This window comes from Poeciliopsis prolifica, unplaced genomic scaffold, assembly GCF_027474105.1.
Source record: "Poeciliopsis prolifica strain line A6 unplaced genomic scaffold, Auburn_PproV2 SCAFFOLD008, whole genome shotgun sequence".
Classification (NCBI taxonomy): domain Eukaryota; kingdom Metazoa; phylum Chordata; class Actinopteri; order Cyprinodontiformes; family Poeciliidae; genus Poeciliopsis; species Poeciliopsis prolifica.
Window position 1 is genome coordinate 6,893,419 of NW_026562383.1, and position 11,969 is coordinate 6,905,387.

The window sequence follows — 11,969 nt, forward strand, 5'->3', positions numbered from 1 at the left end:
CCTGATCTTCCATTGATAGCTGCTCTTATCTCATAGCTTCAAATCCCTAATTGCTCTTTGGAAAGACTTGTGTTGTGCTTCGCGCAGCCTGTGCTGTGTTAACTTGGTGAGCACCGAGCTGCGTGGCATCTGGATTCACCGATGCGAGGCTTCGAGAAACGAAACCGTCCCGAGAGCGGCTTTGCGATATCCAGGTGTGTTTCAATCGCAGTGTGTGAAACCGAGCTCGGTTTGTTTTGGCCACATGAACAGTTCGCCTGTCCTACGTGGGAGAGGAGGGGAAAGCAAGCGGGTCAAAGAGGTTGACCTTTTCCAACGCCCCAATGTTGACCGGAGAGCTTCCCACATTTCTTACTTCCACTTGGAAGTGACAGAAACAGAAGCTGGAAGTCCCTGCTTCCTGATGCGACGAGGAGGAGGTGATGAAGAAGAGAGTTGTGTGAGAGAGGAAAGGAAAATGAACCACATCGCGTGGAGACGCTGAAGGGTCGGCCGCGGCAGCCGAGTCGTGAATCACCCACACCATCCAGGTCTGAAGTGGGTCGTGTATCCGCAGAGCTCTGCGTGGAAAAACACACTTACCTGGTTTTCGGTTTGCCATCCTTCCCAACCCCCCACAAGCGTCTCCCATCCGCCACGGACACGTTCACGAATGCATAGGCAGAAGCAAAAACACACACAATTCAACTTCTATTCATAGTGTATTCAAAACAGGAAAGACTTCCTGCTGCTCATTTTAGGAAAAACAAGCAGTTAAAACAATTAAAACGCTCCGAGCAGCTCTGCTCTCACCGACACCCAGAGCTGCTCCACTAAACACCAGCTTCGCAAATAACCAACGCTCTGGTAGAAAGTTGGTGGTTTTGATGAGGTGGATTTTTTTTTTTTTTTTGCTTCTTAACTTGACTCAGAGGTCACCAGCCACCTTCTCATTAAAATAAAAATGTTTGATTAAAACGAGAAAAAGGAGCAAGATGGCCGCAACAAAAACAAGCAGTTTTTAACGAGTTCCAGTAAGAGAGTCAATGTTTACTATATTGGGTTACGTGATAAACCACATAGTGTTGCTCTTCAGTATATTCAAATTACTCTGCTGTTATTACTTGGAAGCTAAAGTTGTTTTTCTTTAATCAGCAGGTCAAAATGAGGCCGAATGGCGTGACTGGGTTTCTCCCCAAAACATTTCTGTTTTCCTGCCGTTGCTTTCCGACACCAGATTTGATGGACATTTTTTTGAGCCACATACAAAAATTAAGAAAGAAATTTTGCTACAAGACACAGGGGTTTTCACAACATGCTGATGAGCTAAGCTAACAGTTTGGTAATAAGGAAGAAAACAAAACAAAAAAAAAAGCAATGCTGAAAAGCAAGGAGATTTGACGTGTTGTTTTATATTTGCAGAGAAAAACAAATGCATGTAAGGAAGCTAATACTTCTGTTAGCGTCCTGTTCTTTCATCTTATTCCGCAAAAGTTACCCTGCTGACATGTTGAAGCACCAAAACACGGCATAATGTATCTGATGAGTTACACAGATCTGCTTTCAAGTGTTACAGATCCATCAAAGTACTAACTAATGCTGTCAGAAATGAACACAAATCGCTCGTTTCACGTATTTGGAACGAGGAACAAGCGTTTGTATGAATTTCTCAAACTTGAAATCATTTATCTCAGATAAAATGAGCCAAAAAGTATGTTTAACAGAGGCTGGAGAACCATGGCTGAACATTCGCTTTGTATATATTTGGAAAAGAAGGAATGAGTCTGACACAACGTTGAAGGTGTAAATACGTCTTCAAGGATTCTCGGTGGCGTAAAATCGAGGCCCAGAAAAAGAGCGGATCGGTTCGTCTGCCGTGAATGTTAAAACCCTTCATTTGACCGAGTTTGGTTTCAAATTTAGTGCAAAGAAGCACGTCACCAAAATGAAGACAATGTGTCACAGCCAGAACACAAACGCACCAGGAAACAGCCTCCTTTAAACTTTTTTCCCCCCCACTTCTTGTTCATATCCTGCCTTTCGTGCAACAGTTTCTTCCCATTGTTTTATTTTTTCACCTGCTCAATCTGGCCTGATGGCATCAAACGTTTCATGTTTCTGGACAAGCAGGTTCAACGTCTATTTTATCTGTGCCTAAGTCTTGAATGTTGAATGTTGCACTTTGTCAGTATTTAGCACCAGATATAACTAGCCGGCGCTGGGCTCGGTCTATTTTACAATGCACCCAAAGGACTCTCCAAAGAATTGGTGATAAACCCAATTTTTGGAGGTGATAAAACCTCTTTTGGTTTCTTGATTCTCCCCAAACATTGCAGCAACAGTCGTGGCAGTGCTGGGGAGTGTCAGTGGGCTTTTGTGTTTTGCCTTACAGATGGTCGGGTTCCCTCATATTCATATGAGCTGAGCTTCCTGTCGCCGAACAATTGTGGGAACACCAGAGGTCAAGACAAAAGAAGAAGTCAAAAAGGGGAGAGAGGCTGGGCTGTGTCCAAATGGTCCACAATAGCTTCCTGCCTTGTTCCTGGCAGGTCCATACAATGTGACAGGTGAAACCAATAGCCTGGCAGGGGTGACTGAGTTGACCTCCGCAGGTGTAGGCGTGAGAATTGTGTGAACACTAAAATAGAGATCAATGAGTTTCAGAGGCGAACTCATGTGGTGCCGGGACAGAAGGCCGCAGAGAGGGACCAGAGGCCAACCAGGATATTTTTTCTTGTCCCAGAAATCTGTGCAAATATTCTTGTGCAAGGCCCTGGCAGTTGGCTTTTTTGGGATGCTGAGAAGAAACTCGACACAGGATTGTTTTTCATACCCCTTTACCCTTGCTTAGGGGCTGTGGCCTACCAACAAAAGTCACGGGTTTTTGAGAAAGATTTGCCAGTCCTTCGCAGAGCAACATAAAGACGTGCAGGACAGACAACTGTTCATTGACACACTCACCCCCAGGGACAATTTAGAGGGGCCAATTACACTACCACGCATATTTTTGGACAGTGGGAAGAAACCAGAATACCCAGAGAGACCCATGTGTGCACAGGAAGAAGCAAACTCAAAGCACAAAGGCCCTGACAGGAATTTAAATCCAAAACCTTCTGCACCAGTAAGCAACCAATCTGCTTTTTATTTGCAACTAATAATTAGTTCACTAATGGAGCTAGAAGAGCTCCAAATGATCTTACTGTTTTAATTGTTCAAGAGCCCATTTCCTTTCTTATGTGCTTCATGCCACGTCGCTGCCATAAGTTTTTAAAGAAGCCGGAAGTGAAATTTTGTTTGGGTGAAAGGAGTTAAAGTCAGGAGGTATTTTATCTTAATGCAACTGACTATACTATTTATAAAGTTTATCGGGATTTTTTTATTGGTTGCCTTGTAATCAAACAGTCAGGAATTTGCTTAAATATCTTAAGCTATCGACGCCATCAAGCGGCCGTTTGAGGGAATTGCAACAACAATTGTTTTTTATTCCCTCTAGGATAGAATAGATCAAATTGTTTTGAAGTTTTTGTCGTTTCTTTGAGTACAGTCATGAAACTCTATATGATTTATTCTAGCTATATAAGTTCTGTTGCGGTATATCATAATTATTCAAATCTCATAAGGTCCATATTGGGCTATTGAAGTAGTTTGTGCGTGTGTGATTGTTGAGCAGCACTTTAGCTTGTGTGCATCATGTCTAGCTAGTTTTACTTGGCTGTGCGTTGAAACTGGGGGCCACAGTCACCCTGAACAGATTGGTAGGATAAATATAAAGAGTGGGGGAGATGGGGGAGAATTAGCTTGTCAACTTGAGGTTGCAGGACAAGGTTTAAAGATTTTTTAGGCCAAAACATTTCACGCTTCACAACAAACTCAAGCACAGGCTCACATTTCCCCAAACCGCTGGTGACTGTCCAGCCTGGCCTGGTTTTTAAACCTTGCACCATTTCTAAACATGTGTCCATATTCAATCGGTTTCTGTATAACTAGTGGCAGCTTCTCGCACCCAAGAAGCTGCTGTGCCAAAGGTTTTCATTGAAAGTTTTTCAGTTAAAATACATTTCAAAAGCTAAAAGCAACAGCTTGAAATGAGATCTTTACTCTTATTTTTTATTTTTTAAGATGACATATTATTTATTTCAAGTATGTCTTAATGTTTTGAGATGGTTTCATATCACCACACATATCAGGTGAAAAAAAACAACATTTTAGTAATTACAAAAGTTGCTGTGTGTGTGTGTGTGTGTGTGTGTGTGTGTGTGTGTGTGTGTGTGTTGACTCCTAAGCTGTACACGCAGCTTTTATTTTATCTCCAGGGTCAGCAAAGTCACCTTTTAACATGCCACCAGTAAATAGCATCGCAACAGCTTTACTTTTGACCATGAAATGTTTATGTTGACATTTGCTTTTTAATGGAAAATCAAAATAAACGGATGTATTTCCGGTTATTGTTTTGAAATTAATATTCTCCGAATGTGCTGTAGGCTAATTGCTAGCTAAGCCATTCTGAAAGCTGTTGTGTTAAATAAATATAATAAAACTTCAACAATTATTTTATTTATATTATATTATATTATATTATATTATATTATATTATATTATATTATATTATATTATATAATATAATATAATATAATATAATATATATTATATGCAGTTCAATGGTTTTCCACCATTGAACTGCAGCAGGAAACACGCCGCCCCGTCATTGTGACGTTTCCTCCTCTGTTTGGCTACAAACCGGAAATGTAAGTACAAGGCGGCTCCGATTGGCCGAGAGCGGCGCGCCAAACGTCACGTGGCCCAACTTTCCGCGCGAAAAACTTTCCTCGGCTGCTAGCGTGCTGAGAGGACGGGAGGAAGAGACGAGCTGCCGCTGCGGAACGGTTCCTCACTTTGCGCTTTCTCAAAGTCTTTTTGCCTGCAGTTTTGAAGGCGTTGCGTCATGGACGTTGCCACAGCGACCGCGGAGAATGCCGGGACCACCGTGAAGGACGAGCTGGCCGAAAAGTGCCAGAAGTTATTCCAGGCCTTCTTGGAGGAGTAAGTAGAGGATGAGACGAGGAGGAGGCGCGGAGGCCCGGACGGCTGGACTGATGAGAGTTTTATGTGCCGCGCAGGTTTCAGACCGGGGACGGGGAGGTGAAGTACGTGCGGGAGGCCGAGGAGCTGATCAGGCCCGAGAGGAACACCCTGCTGGTGAGCTTCCTGGACCTGGAGGGCTTCAACCAGGAACTGGCCACCACCATCCAGGAGGAGTACTACAGGTGAGTGAAGCGTGGATTCATTGTGGAAGGGCCGAACCCACCACCACAACCCCAGGCTGATCGAGGTCTTTCACTGTTCCCAGGGTGTATCCCTTCCTCTGCCGGGCTGTTCGCAACTTTGCCCGGGATCACGGGAACGTTCCCCTCAACAAAGAGTTCTACGTGGCCATTGAGGATCTGCCCACCAGACACAAGTGAGGCACCGTCCAGTGCTCAACCAGCTGGGTTTGTTTTAGGGGAAAGCTGTTAATTTGCGGTCTGTAAATGTAGGATCCGGGAGCTGTCCTCCATGCGCATCGGCGCCCTGGTGAAGATCAGCGGTCAGGTGGTGAGGACGCACCCAGTCCACCCTGAGCTGGTAAGATAACTCCTGTACACTTTGACGTTTTTGACGTTCTGACCTGAAAGCACTTCCTGCTTCCTGTGCCTTTTCTTTGCAGGTGAGCGGCACCTTCCTGTGCATGGACTGCCAGGCGGTGATCAAAGACGTCCCTCAGCAGTTCAAATACTCCCCGCCGACCATCTGCAGGAACCCCGTCTGCAACAACCGCTCCCGCTTCCACCTGGACACGCACAAGTCCAAGTTCATCGACTTCCAGAAGGTAGCGTGAAGGGGGGGCTTCGCGCTCCCAAACGACTCCCAGACCGCAAGCGTCTGATCCGTTCTGTTGCAGGTGCGGATCCAGGAGACGCAGGCGGAGCTGCCCCGAGGCTCCATCCCGCGCTCGCTGGAGATCATCCTGAGGGCAGAGGCCGTGGAGACGGCTCAGGCCGGAGACCGCTGCGACTTCACGGGGACCCTCATCGTCGTGCCGGACGTCTCCCAGCTCAGCACTCCTGGTAGGGGTTAAAACCCAGGGGTTAAAACCCAGGCGCTGAAGCACTTCTGATGTCACCGTGTGGATGCTGGCGAGCGTTTTTCACTGGTTTAATCTCTTTAGGCGTGCGAGCTGAGACCAGCACCCGCGTCCCTGGACGCCCTCAGGGGTTGGAGTCGGAGGGGCTGAGAGGACTGAAGGCTCTGGGAGTGAGAGAGTTGTCATACAGACTGGCCTTCCTGGCCTGCAACGTGGCGCCGACTAACCCACGAGTAAGAAACGCGCACTTCAACCGAACTCCTCACACTGTTGGCGTCTGGCGTAGCCTCGCCACATGTGTCTGCGCTTTCCTCAGCAAACAGTCTCCAGTCTTAAATTTAAACATCTGAGCTGCAAAATCTAATAATCTAATAATGTGACTTGCCCCGTTCGCCTCTCCCTGTTGCAGTTCGGAGGGAAGGAGCTGCGTGACGAGGAGCAAACGGCCGAAAGCATCAAGAGCCAGATGACGGAGAAGGAGTGGGAGAAAGTGTTTGAGATGAGCCAGGACAAGAACCTGTACCACAACCTGTGCACCAGCCTCTTCCCCACCATCCACGGTCAGAGCTCCAGCCTCCGCCCGGGCTCCCCCCCCCCACATTGACCCCCACACGGCCTGTGACCTTTCAGCTGACTGCTTACGGTTGATGTTTAAGGGAACGACGAGGTGAAGCGCGGCATCCTGCTCATGCTGTTCGGAGGCGTTCCCAAGACCACCATGGAGGGAACCTCGCTGAGGGGAGACGTCAACGTTTGCATCGTCGGAGACCCGAGTACCGCCAAGAGCCAGTTCCTCAAGTATGGCGCACGCGTGGAGAAATACGTCGACTCGCCGCCATTCAGACCTTAACCACCACCTGTGTGTGTGTGTGTGTGTGTGTGTGTGTGTGCGTTCGCTCAGGCATGTGGAGGAGTTCAGTCCCAGAGCGGTGTACACCAGCGGCAAGGCCAGCAGCGCCGCAGGTCTGACCGCCGCGGTGGTCCGCGACGAGGAGTCCCACGAGTTCGTGATCGAGGCCGGAGCTCTGATGCTGGCCGACAACGTGAGGGTTCAGCAGTCGGTACGCGTCCCGCTGTCCTTCGGCAGGACGTTCTGTAACGGTCCGCCTTCTCCTCCCAGGGCGTGTGCTGCATCGACGAGTTCGACAAGATGGACCAGAAGGATCAGGTGGCCATCCATGAAGCCATGGAGCAGCAGACCATCAGCATCACCAAGGCCGGAGTCAAGGTGACACACCCCTCAGACGGCGCCACGCTGCCTGGCAGCAGGCGATCAATCACATTTATTTATTTGTTTTATTCAGAGAGACAAAGAGGGGATTTTCTCTTAAATGCAAAATTTATGTTTGTATAGTTTACGTTAAATTACTGCTACGTGTCCAGCAGGAGGACTTTTTTTTAGTCTGTATTCTCCAGTTAACAATTTACTGACAATTATGTCAATAATCGATTCTTCACAATCAATTGGACTAATTGCTTCATCCGCAGTGTGGAGCTCTGACAGGCTCCCAAAGATTCAGATCAAGTGCTAAAAAAAACAAAACGGTTATTTTCCTTAAGTTTTCAAGTAGTTTTAGCTTCTCGACTGAAATCCTTTGTGGCTGAAATGTTAAAAGTATTCAACAAAACCCCAAAAGTTAGAGTACAGGAGTTTGGTTTCAGACTCGTCCTCTTCCCGCCGCAGGCCACCCTGAACGCCCGCACCTCCATCCTGGCCGCCGCCAACCCCGTCAGCGGGCGCTACGACCGCAGCAAGAGCCTGAAGCAGAACGTCAACCTGACGGCCCCCATCATGAGCCGCTTCGACCTCTTCTTCATCCTGGTGGACGAATGCAACGAGGTGCGGCCCTCCGCTCTTCATCCGCCGCTTCGTCCCGTCGTCCATGTTTTGTTAAATCGCCTGTTTGTGTTTTCAAGCTGCGGTGCTTGTCCTGTCTCTTCTGTCGAAGAAGAAAAGTCGTCTGATCCAACAGACGTTTGTGTGTCCCCAGGTCACAGATTACGCCATCGCCAGGCGCATTGTGGACCTGCACTCCCGCGTGGAGGAGTCTGTGGACAGGCTCTACTCTCTGGACGAGATCCGCAGATACCTGCTCTTCGCCCGGCAGTTCAAGCCCAAGGTGGGCGGAGCCTAGCTCCTTCCGCCATCGTTTACCTTTTGGCCAATTGTAGAAACTCTACAAACTCCCATGTATCGCGACGTCAAGTCTCTCAGTGTGTGGCGTAAGAATCCAGCGAACGTATTCAAATCCCCGCTGCTTGGGTCGATATGAGGGAGAAGTTGCACTGCTAACTTAATGTCGGTCTATCAAAGAAAGTCATAAAATCTCACATTATGTTGGGTTTATGGTTAAAGTGAGTCTGAGCTCTACTAAAGACGCTCGTCCTCTCTGTTTCGCGTCCCAACGTAGATCTCCAGCGAATCGGAGGAGTTCATTGTGGAGCAGTACAAGCGTCTCCGCCAGCGCGACGGCTCCGGCAGCGTCTCCAAGTCCGCCTGGAGGATCACGGTGCGGCAGCTGGAGAGCATGATCCGCCTCTCGGAGGCCATGGCGCGCATGCACTGCTGCGACGAGGTAACGCGTGTGAAATCTCCTCAGGAAATCTCCCCCCCCCCTTTTTTTTTTGTCAGCCGTTGCCTAACTTGCGCCGGCTTGCCGCCGTCTCTTCGTGCAACCAGGTGCAGCCCAAACACGTGAAGGAAGCGTTCCGTCTTCTGAACAAGTCCATCATCAGGGTGGAGACGCCGGACATCAACCTGGAGCAGGAGGAAGAGATGGAGGAAGAGCCCCAGCAGGAGGACGGTACGGTCAATAGTTTGACGTTTCTGTGGCAATGTTTTGTTGCTGGTTGATTGAACAGTTAGATTTGATATTTTCTGTTTTTCACGTCGAATCAAAGCCTGTAACCTGGGATTTTTAATGCAGACAGACTTGGCTACACCGCAAAACTGTCTTTGCTAAACAAGTGCCAACTATTGACGAGTTTAGTGGAAGGAAAAAGTGTGTCGTGTATTTAGTTCCAAATTTTACTGGACAATGAATTGTACCAGAACTTATTGTGATAAACGATAATATTGTTTTAAGACCATTTCAGTTTTATATATTGTATGTTTGAAATCTTTGGAAATGCTTGAATTCCACATGAATCAGATTTGTAGTGAATTTAAACTCTTACCTCCAAAAAGTTTGAAATCGTACCCTCAAAATTCTCAAAAAGTGCCTGATTTCTACCGAGTCCATTCATCTCAACGTCACCACAGAGCACATCTCTTTACTGGAAGCCGTCCTAAATCTCCAAAATAAAACAAAAACTATAAATAAAAAGGAAATATAATCCCACACGCAAGTAAAATGCATCAAGAAGTCCAAACAACAACACACAAAACAACAGGCTCATTTTAATGTGTCGTGCGATTAACTGCTGGACTGTAACGCGTCTCCCTCTGTAGGCAACGACGTCCCAAACGGCGTCAACGGCCACGTGAACGGAGACGTCGACGGCGTGAACGGACACGCGGAGCTGGGCGCGCAGCCCAGGCCGTCTCTTCGCCTGTCGTTCGCCGAGTACAAGCGCATCTCCAACCTGCTGGTCCTGCATCTGCGCAGAGCCGAGGACGGTGAGGAATACACGATTTATTCTACCACCACCAACACACACACACACACACACACACGTTGCTCATCCCTATTTCTCCGCCGTCTTTTAATTCATAACGCAGCTGAAGAAGAGGAGGAGCTGAAGAAGACTGCGGTGGTTAACTGGTATCTGAAAGAGATCGAGTCGGAGATCGACTCCGAGGAAGAACTCATCAACAGGAAGGGGCTGATAGAGAAGGTCATTCACCGCCTGGTCCACTACGTGAGTCGACTTCTAACTATTTTAAGAACATTTTTGAAATCTTATTGTCCTCGACACTGAATTCAGGATGGATGACGTTTATTTTTGTTTTGTTGCCACCCTCTCCCCATCAGGACCACATCCTGATCGAGTTGTCTCAGGCAGGGCTGAGTGGTTCAGAGTCCGAGAGCCCGGAAGGAGAAAGCGTCCTGGTTGTCAACCCCAACTACATCCTGGAGGACTGAACGCTGAGGGACGCGTCTTCCCTCTGGACGGAGGGTTCCAGATGTTTTGAGTTTATCTCTGTTGTACAAAGATTCAATTTTTGACTCGTAGCAAAGTGAGATGTTGTAAATAAACGCTGCCCGTTGAGCTTTTCTGAACTTTGTAATGTGTTTCGGAACTGTACATTAAACAAACACCGACCCTTCAAACTTGTTTTCAAGCTGTATTAATATGATTATTATGACATGAAGAGAGAGGAATGTTGATTCAACTTATAAAATGTTCTTAAACTGATCGTCTTGTTGCATTTCAATTATCACTGGACAGTTTACTTGTAATTGTTTTGTGTTACTGCGTCAGTGCAGCGTGGCATGGATTCTCCACAGAGTTTCAGTCAGTTCAGTTCACTGGCAATAATATCGTTATGCTGTGCTGGTTGAGCTCAGAACTGGAAAAATCAACTGGAACGCCCTCCTAATTTTTGACTTTTTAAACTTTTTTAAAAAATATAAGATAAATTTGGGCAAAATTTAGATGTTTCAAACTTTTTCTAGCAAATTTTGAACTTTTCAGACATTAAAAAAAAAAACATTGCTAAAGAATTTGACAAATTTGCTTTTCCGAGCAAGTTTTGGCCTGCTCACTTTTTTTTTGTCAAACTGAATCTTTGAATTTTGTTTCTGGAAAAAATGAGAAGTCAAAAACTCATTTTGTAAAAATTTCTTTTCTGTAACAAGTTTGATTTCTCAAACGTAAATGTTAAAGGTAAAACATATTTTGAAAAAATTACGTTTCTCAAAATGTAATTTCTTTGCGAACACGTTTTGACGAACAAATTGTGTAGATTTTTCAAGCAAATTTGACTTTTCAGTTAGAATTTACTTCTGAAAAAAATAGTTTTGAGATTTTTTTTTCCTGCAGTATTTGAGCAAACAAAACTCTTCCAACTCAAAATTTTCTTTTGTAATTTTTTTCTTTTAAAATGCCAAGCAATGGTTTTTGACAACCTTTGAAAAGCTAATGTGGAGTCTTGGCAAACTCACATGAAGATACTCATTGAGTCTGTTGTCTATCCTCTGATCCTCACCAGATCACAAGATCCTTCAATCTAAATCAACAACTGACCTTTGAACTTATGGGATCAGAGAACCTCAGTGATTAGACAACCTTAAAAACTTAACACCGAACTGGGGAGTCGCATTAGGACTTCACTTTTTGTTTTTTTTAAACTAACAATTCCCCACACTTATTTTTTCTTCAGATTTGAAAAGCATGAGCAAATCAAATCACTCCTTAAAAAATTTAATTATTGGTCTTTACATGACATGACAAGGCCTGGCATTGCAACCTAGTTGTGCTGTCTTTAATTTACATGTGCACTTTGGTGCAGTTAATAGCCGTTTCTAAAGTGCTTTATAAATAGACGTCGACTCAATTCCCATCATGATATCCACAGAAAATTTAATTATTTTCAAAAAAACATAAAAACAAGCCATATTCTAACAAAAGTTGTTTTTTTATTAAATGGATATGTACAGCACTTATTAAGCATGAGAATCCTCTACTTTGTTCCAATTCTGAAAAATCACAAACACATAAACACAGGGTGTGCTTTCGGTTCCCGAAAGGTTTCAAACGTCCACTTATTGCACCAGAGCCTAAAGACTTCAGTCCCACGTTTGACGTTCAAACGTTACGAGAAAAAACAGGCGGAGAAAAACAAAAGGGAAAAGGCAGAAAAGAAGAAACAAACAAACAAAAACCTGGATCAACATCTTTGGACAAAGGCAGCCCATAAAGAAGT

The 11,969-nt window shown here is 45.7% G+C and overlaps 1 protein-coding gene across 1 annotated transcript; it reads left to right on the plus strand.

Moving 5' to 3' along the window:
- Positions 1 to 4,763: 4,763 nt before the first annotated feature.
- mcm6 (minichromosome maintenance complex component 6) lies at positions 4,764 to 10,459 on the plus strand. Its single transcript, XM_055033371.1, has 18 exons — positions 4,764 to 5,019; positions 5,097 to 5,243; positions 5,327 to 5,437; positions 5,514 to 5,601; positions 5,684 to 5,845; positions 5,918 to 6,083; positions 6,185 to 6,333; positions 6,510 to 6,660; positions 6,757 to 6,898; positions 7,002 to 7,143; positions 7,221 to 7,328; positions 7,785 to 7,940; positions 8,092 to 8,220; positions 8,512 to 8,676; positions 8,781 to 8,904; positions 9,552 to 9,719; positions 9,822 to 9,961; positions 10,075 to 10,459. Exons 1-18 carry the CDS (start codon positions 4,922 to 4,924, stop codon positions 10,183 to 10,185), a joined length of 2,457 nt encoding a protein of 818 aa, XP_054889346.1. The 5' UTR covers positions 4,764 to 4,921; the 3' UTR covers positions 10,186 to 10,459.
- The last annotated feature ends 1,510 nt before the right edge of the window (positions 10,460 to 11,969 follow it).

Bases quoted from the DNA above. Each gene is read 5' to 3' on its own strand.
- mcm6 (XM_055033371.1), top strand. From the start codon at position 4,922: ATGGACGTTGCCACAGCGACCGCGGAGAATGCCGGGACCACCGTGAAG. The intron at 5,244-5,326 runs GTGAGTGAAGCG...CACTGTTCCCAG, and splicing joins ATCCAGGAGGAGTACTACAG to GGTGTATCCCTTCCTCTGCC. The intron at 6,899-7,001 runs GTATGGCGCACG...GCGTTCGCTCAG, and splicing joins GCCAAGAGCCAGTTCCTCAA to GCATGTGGAGGAGTTCAGTC.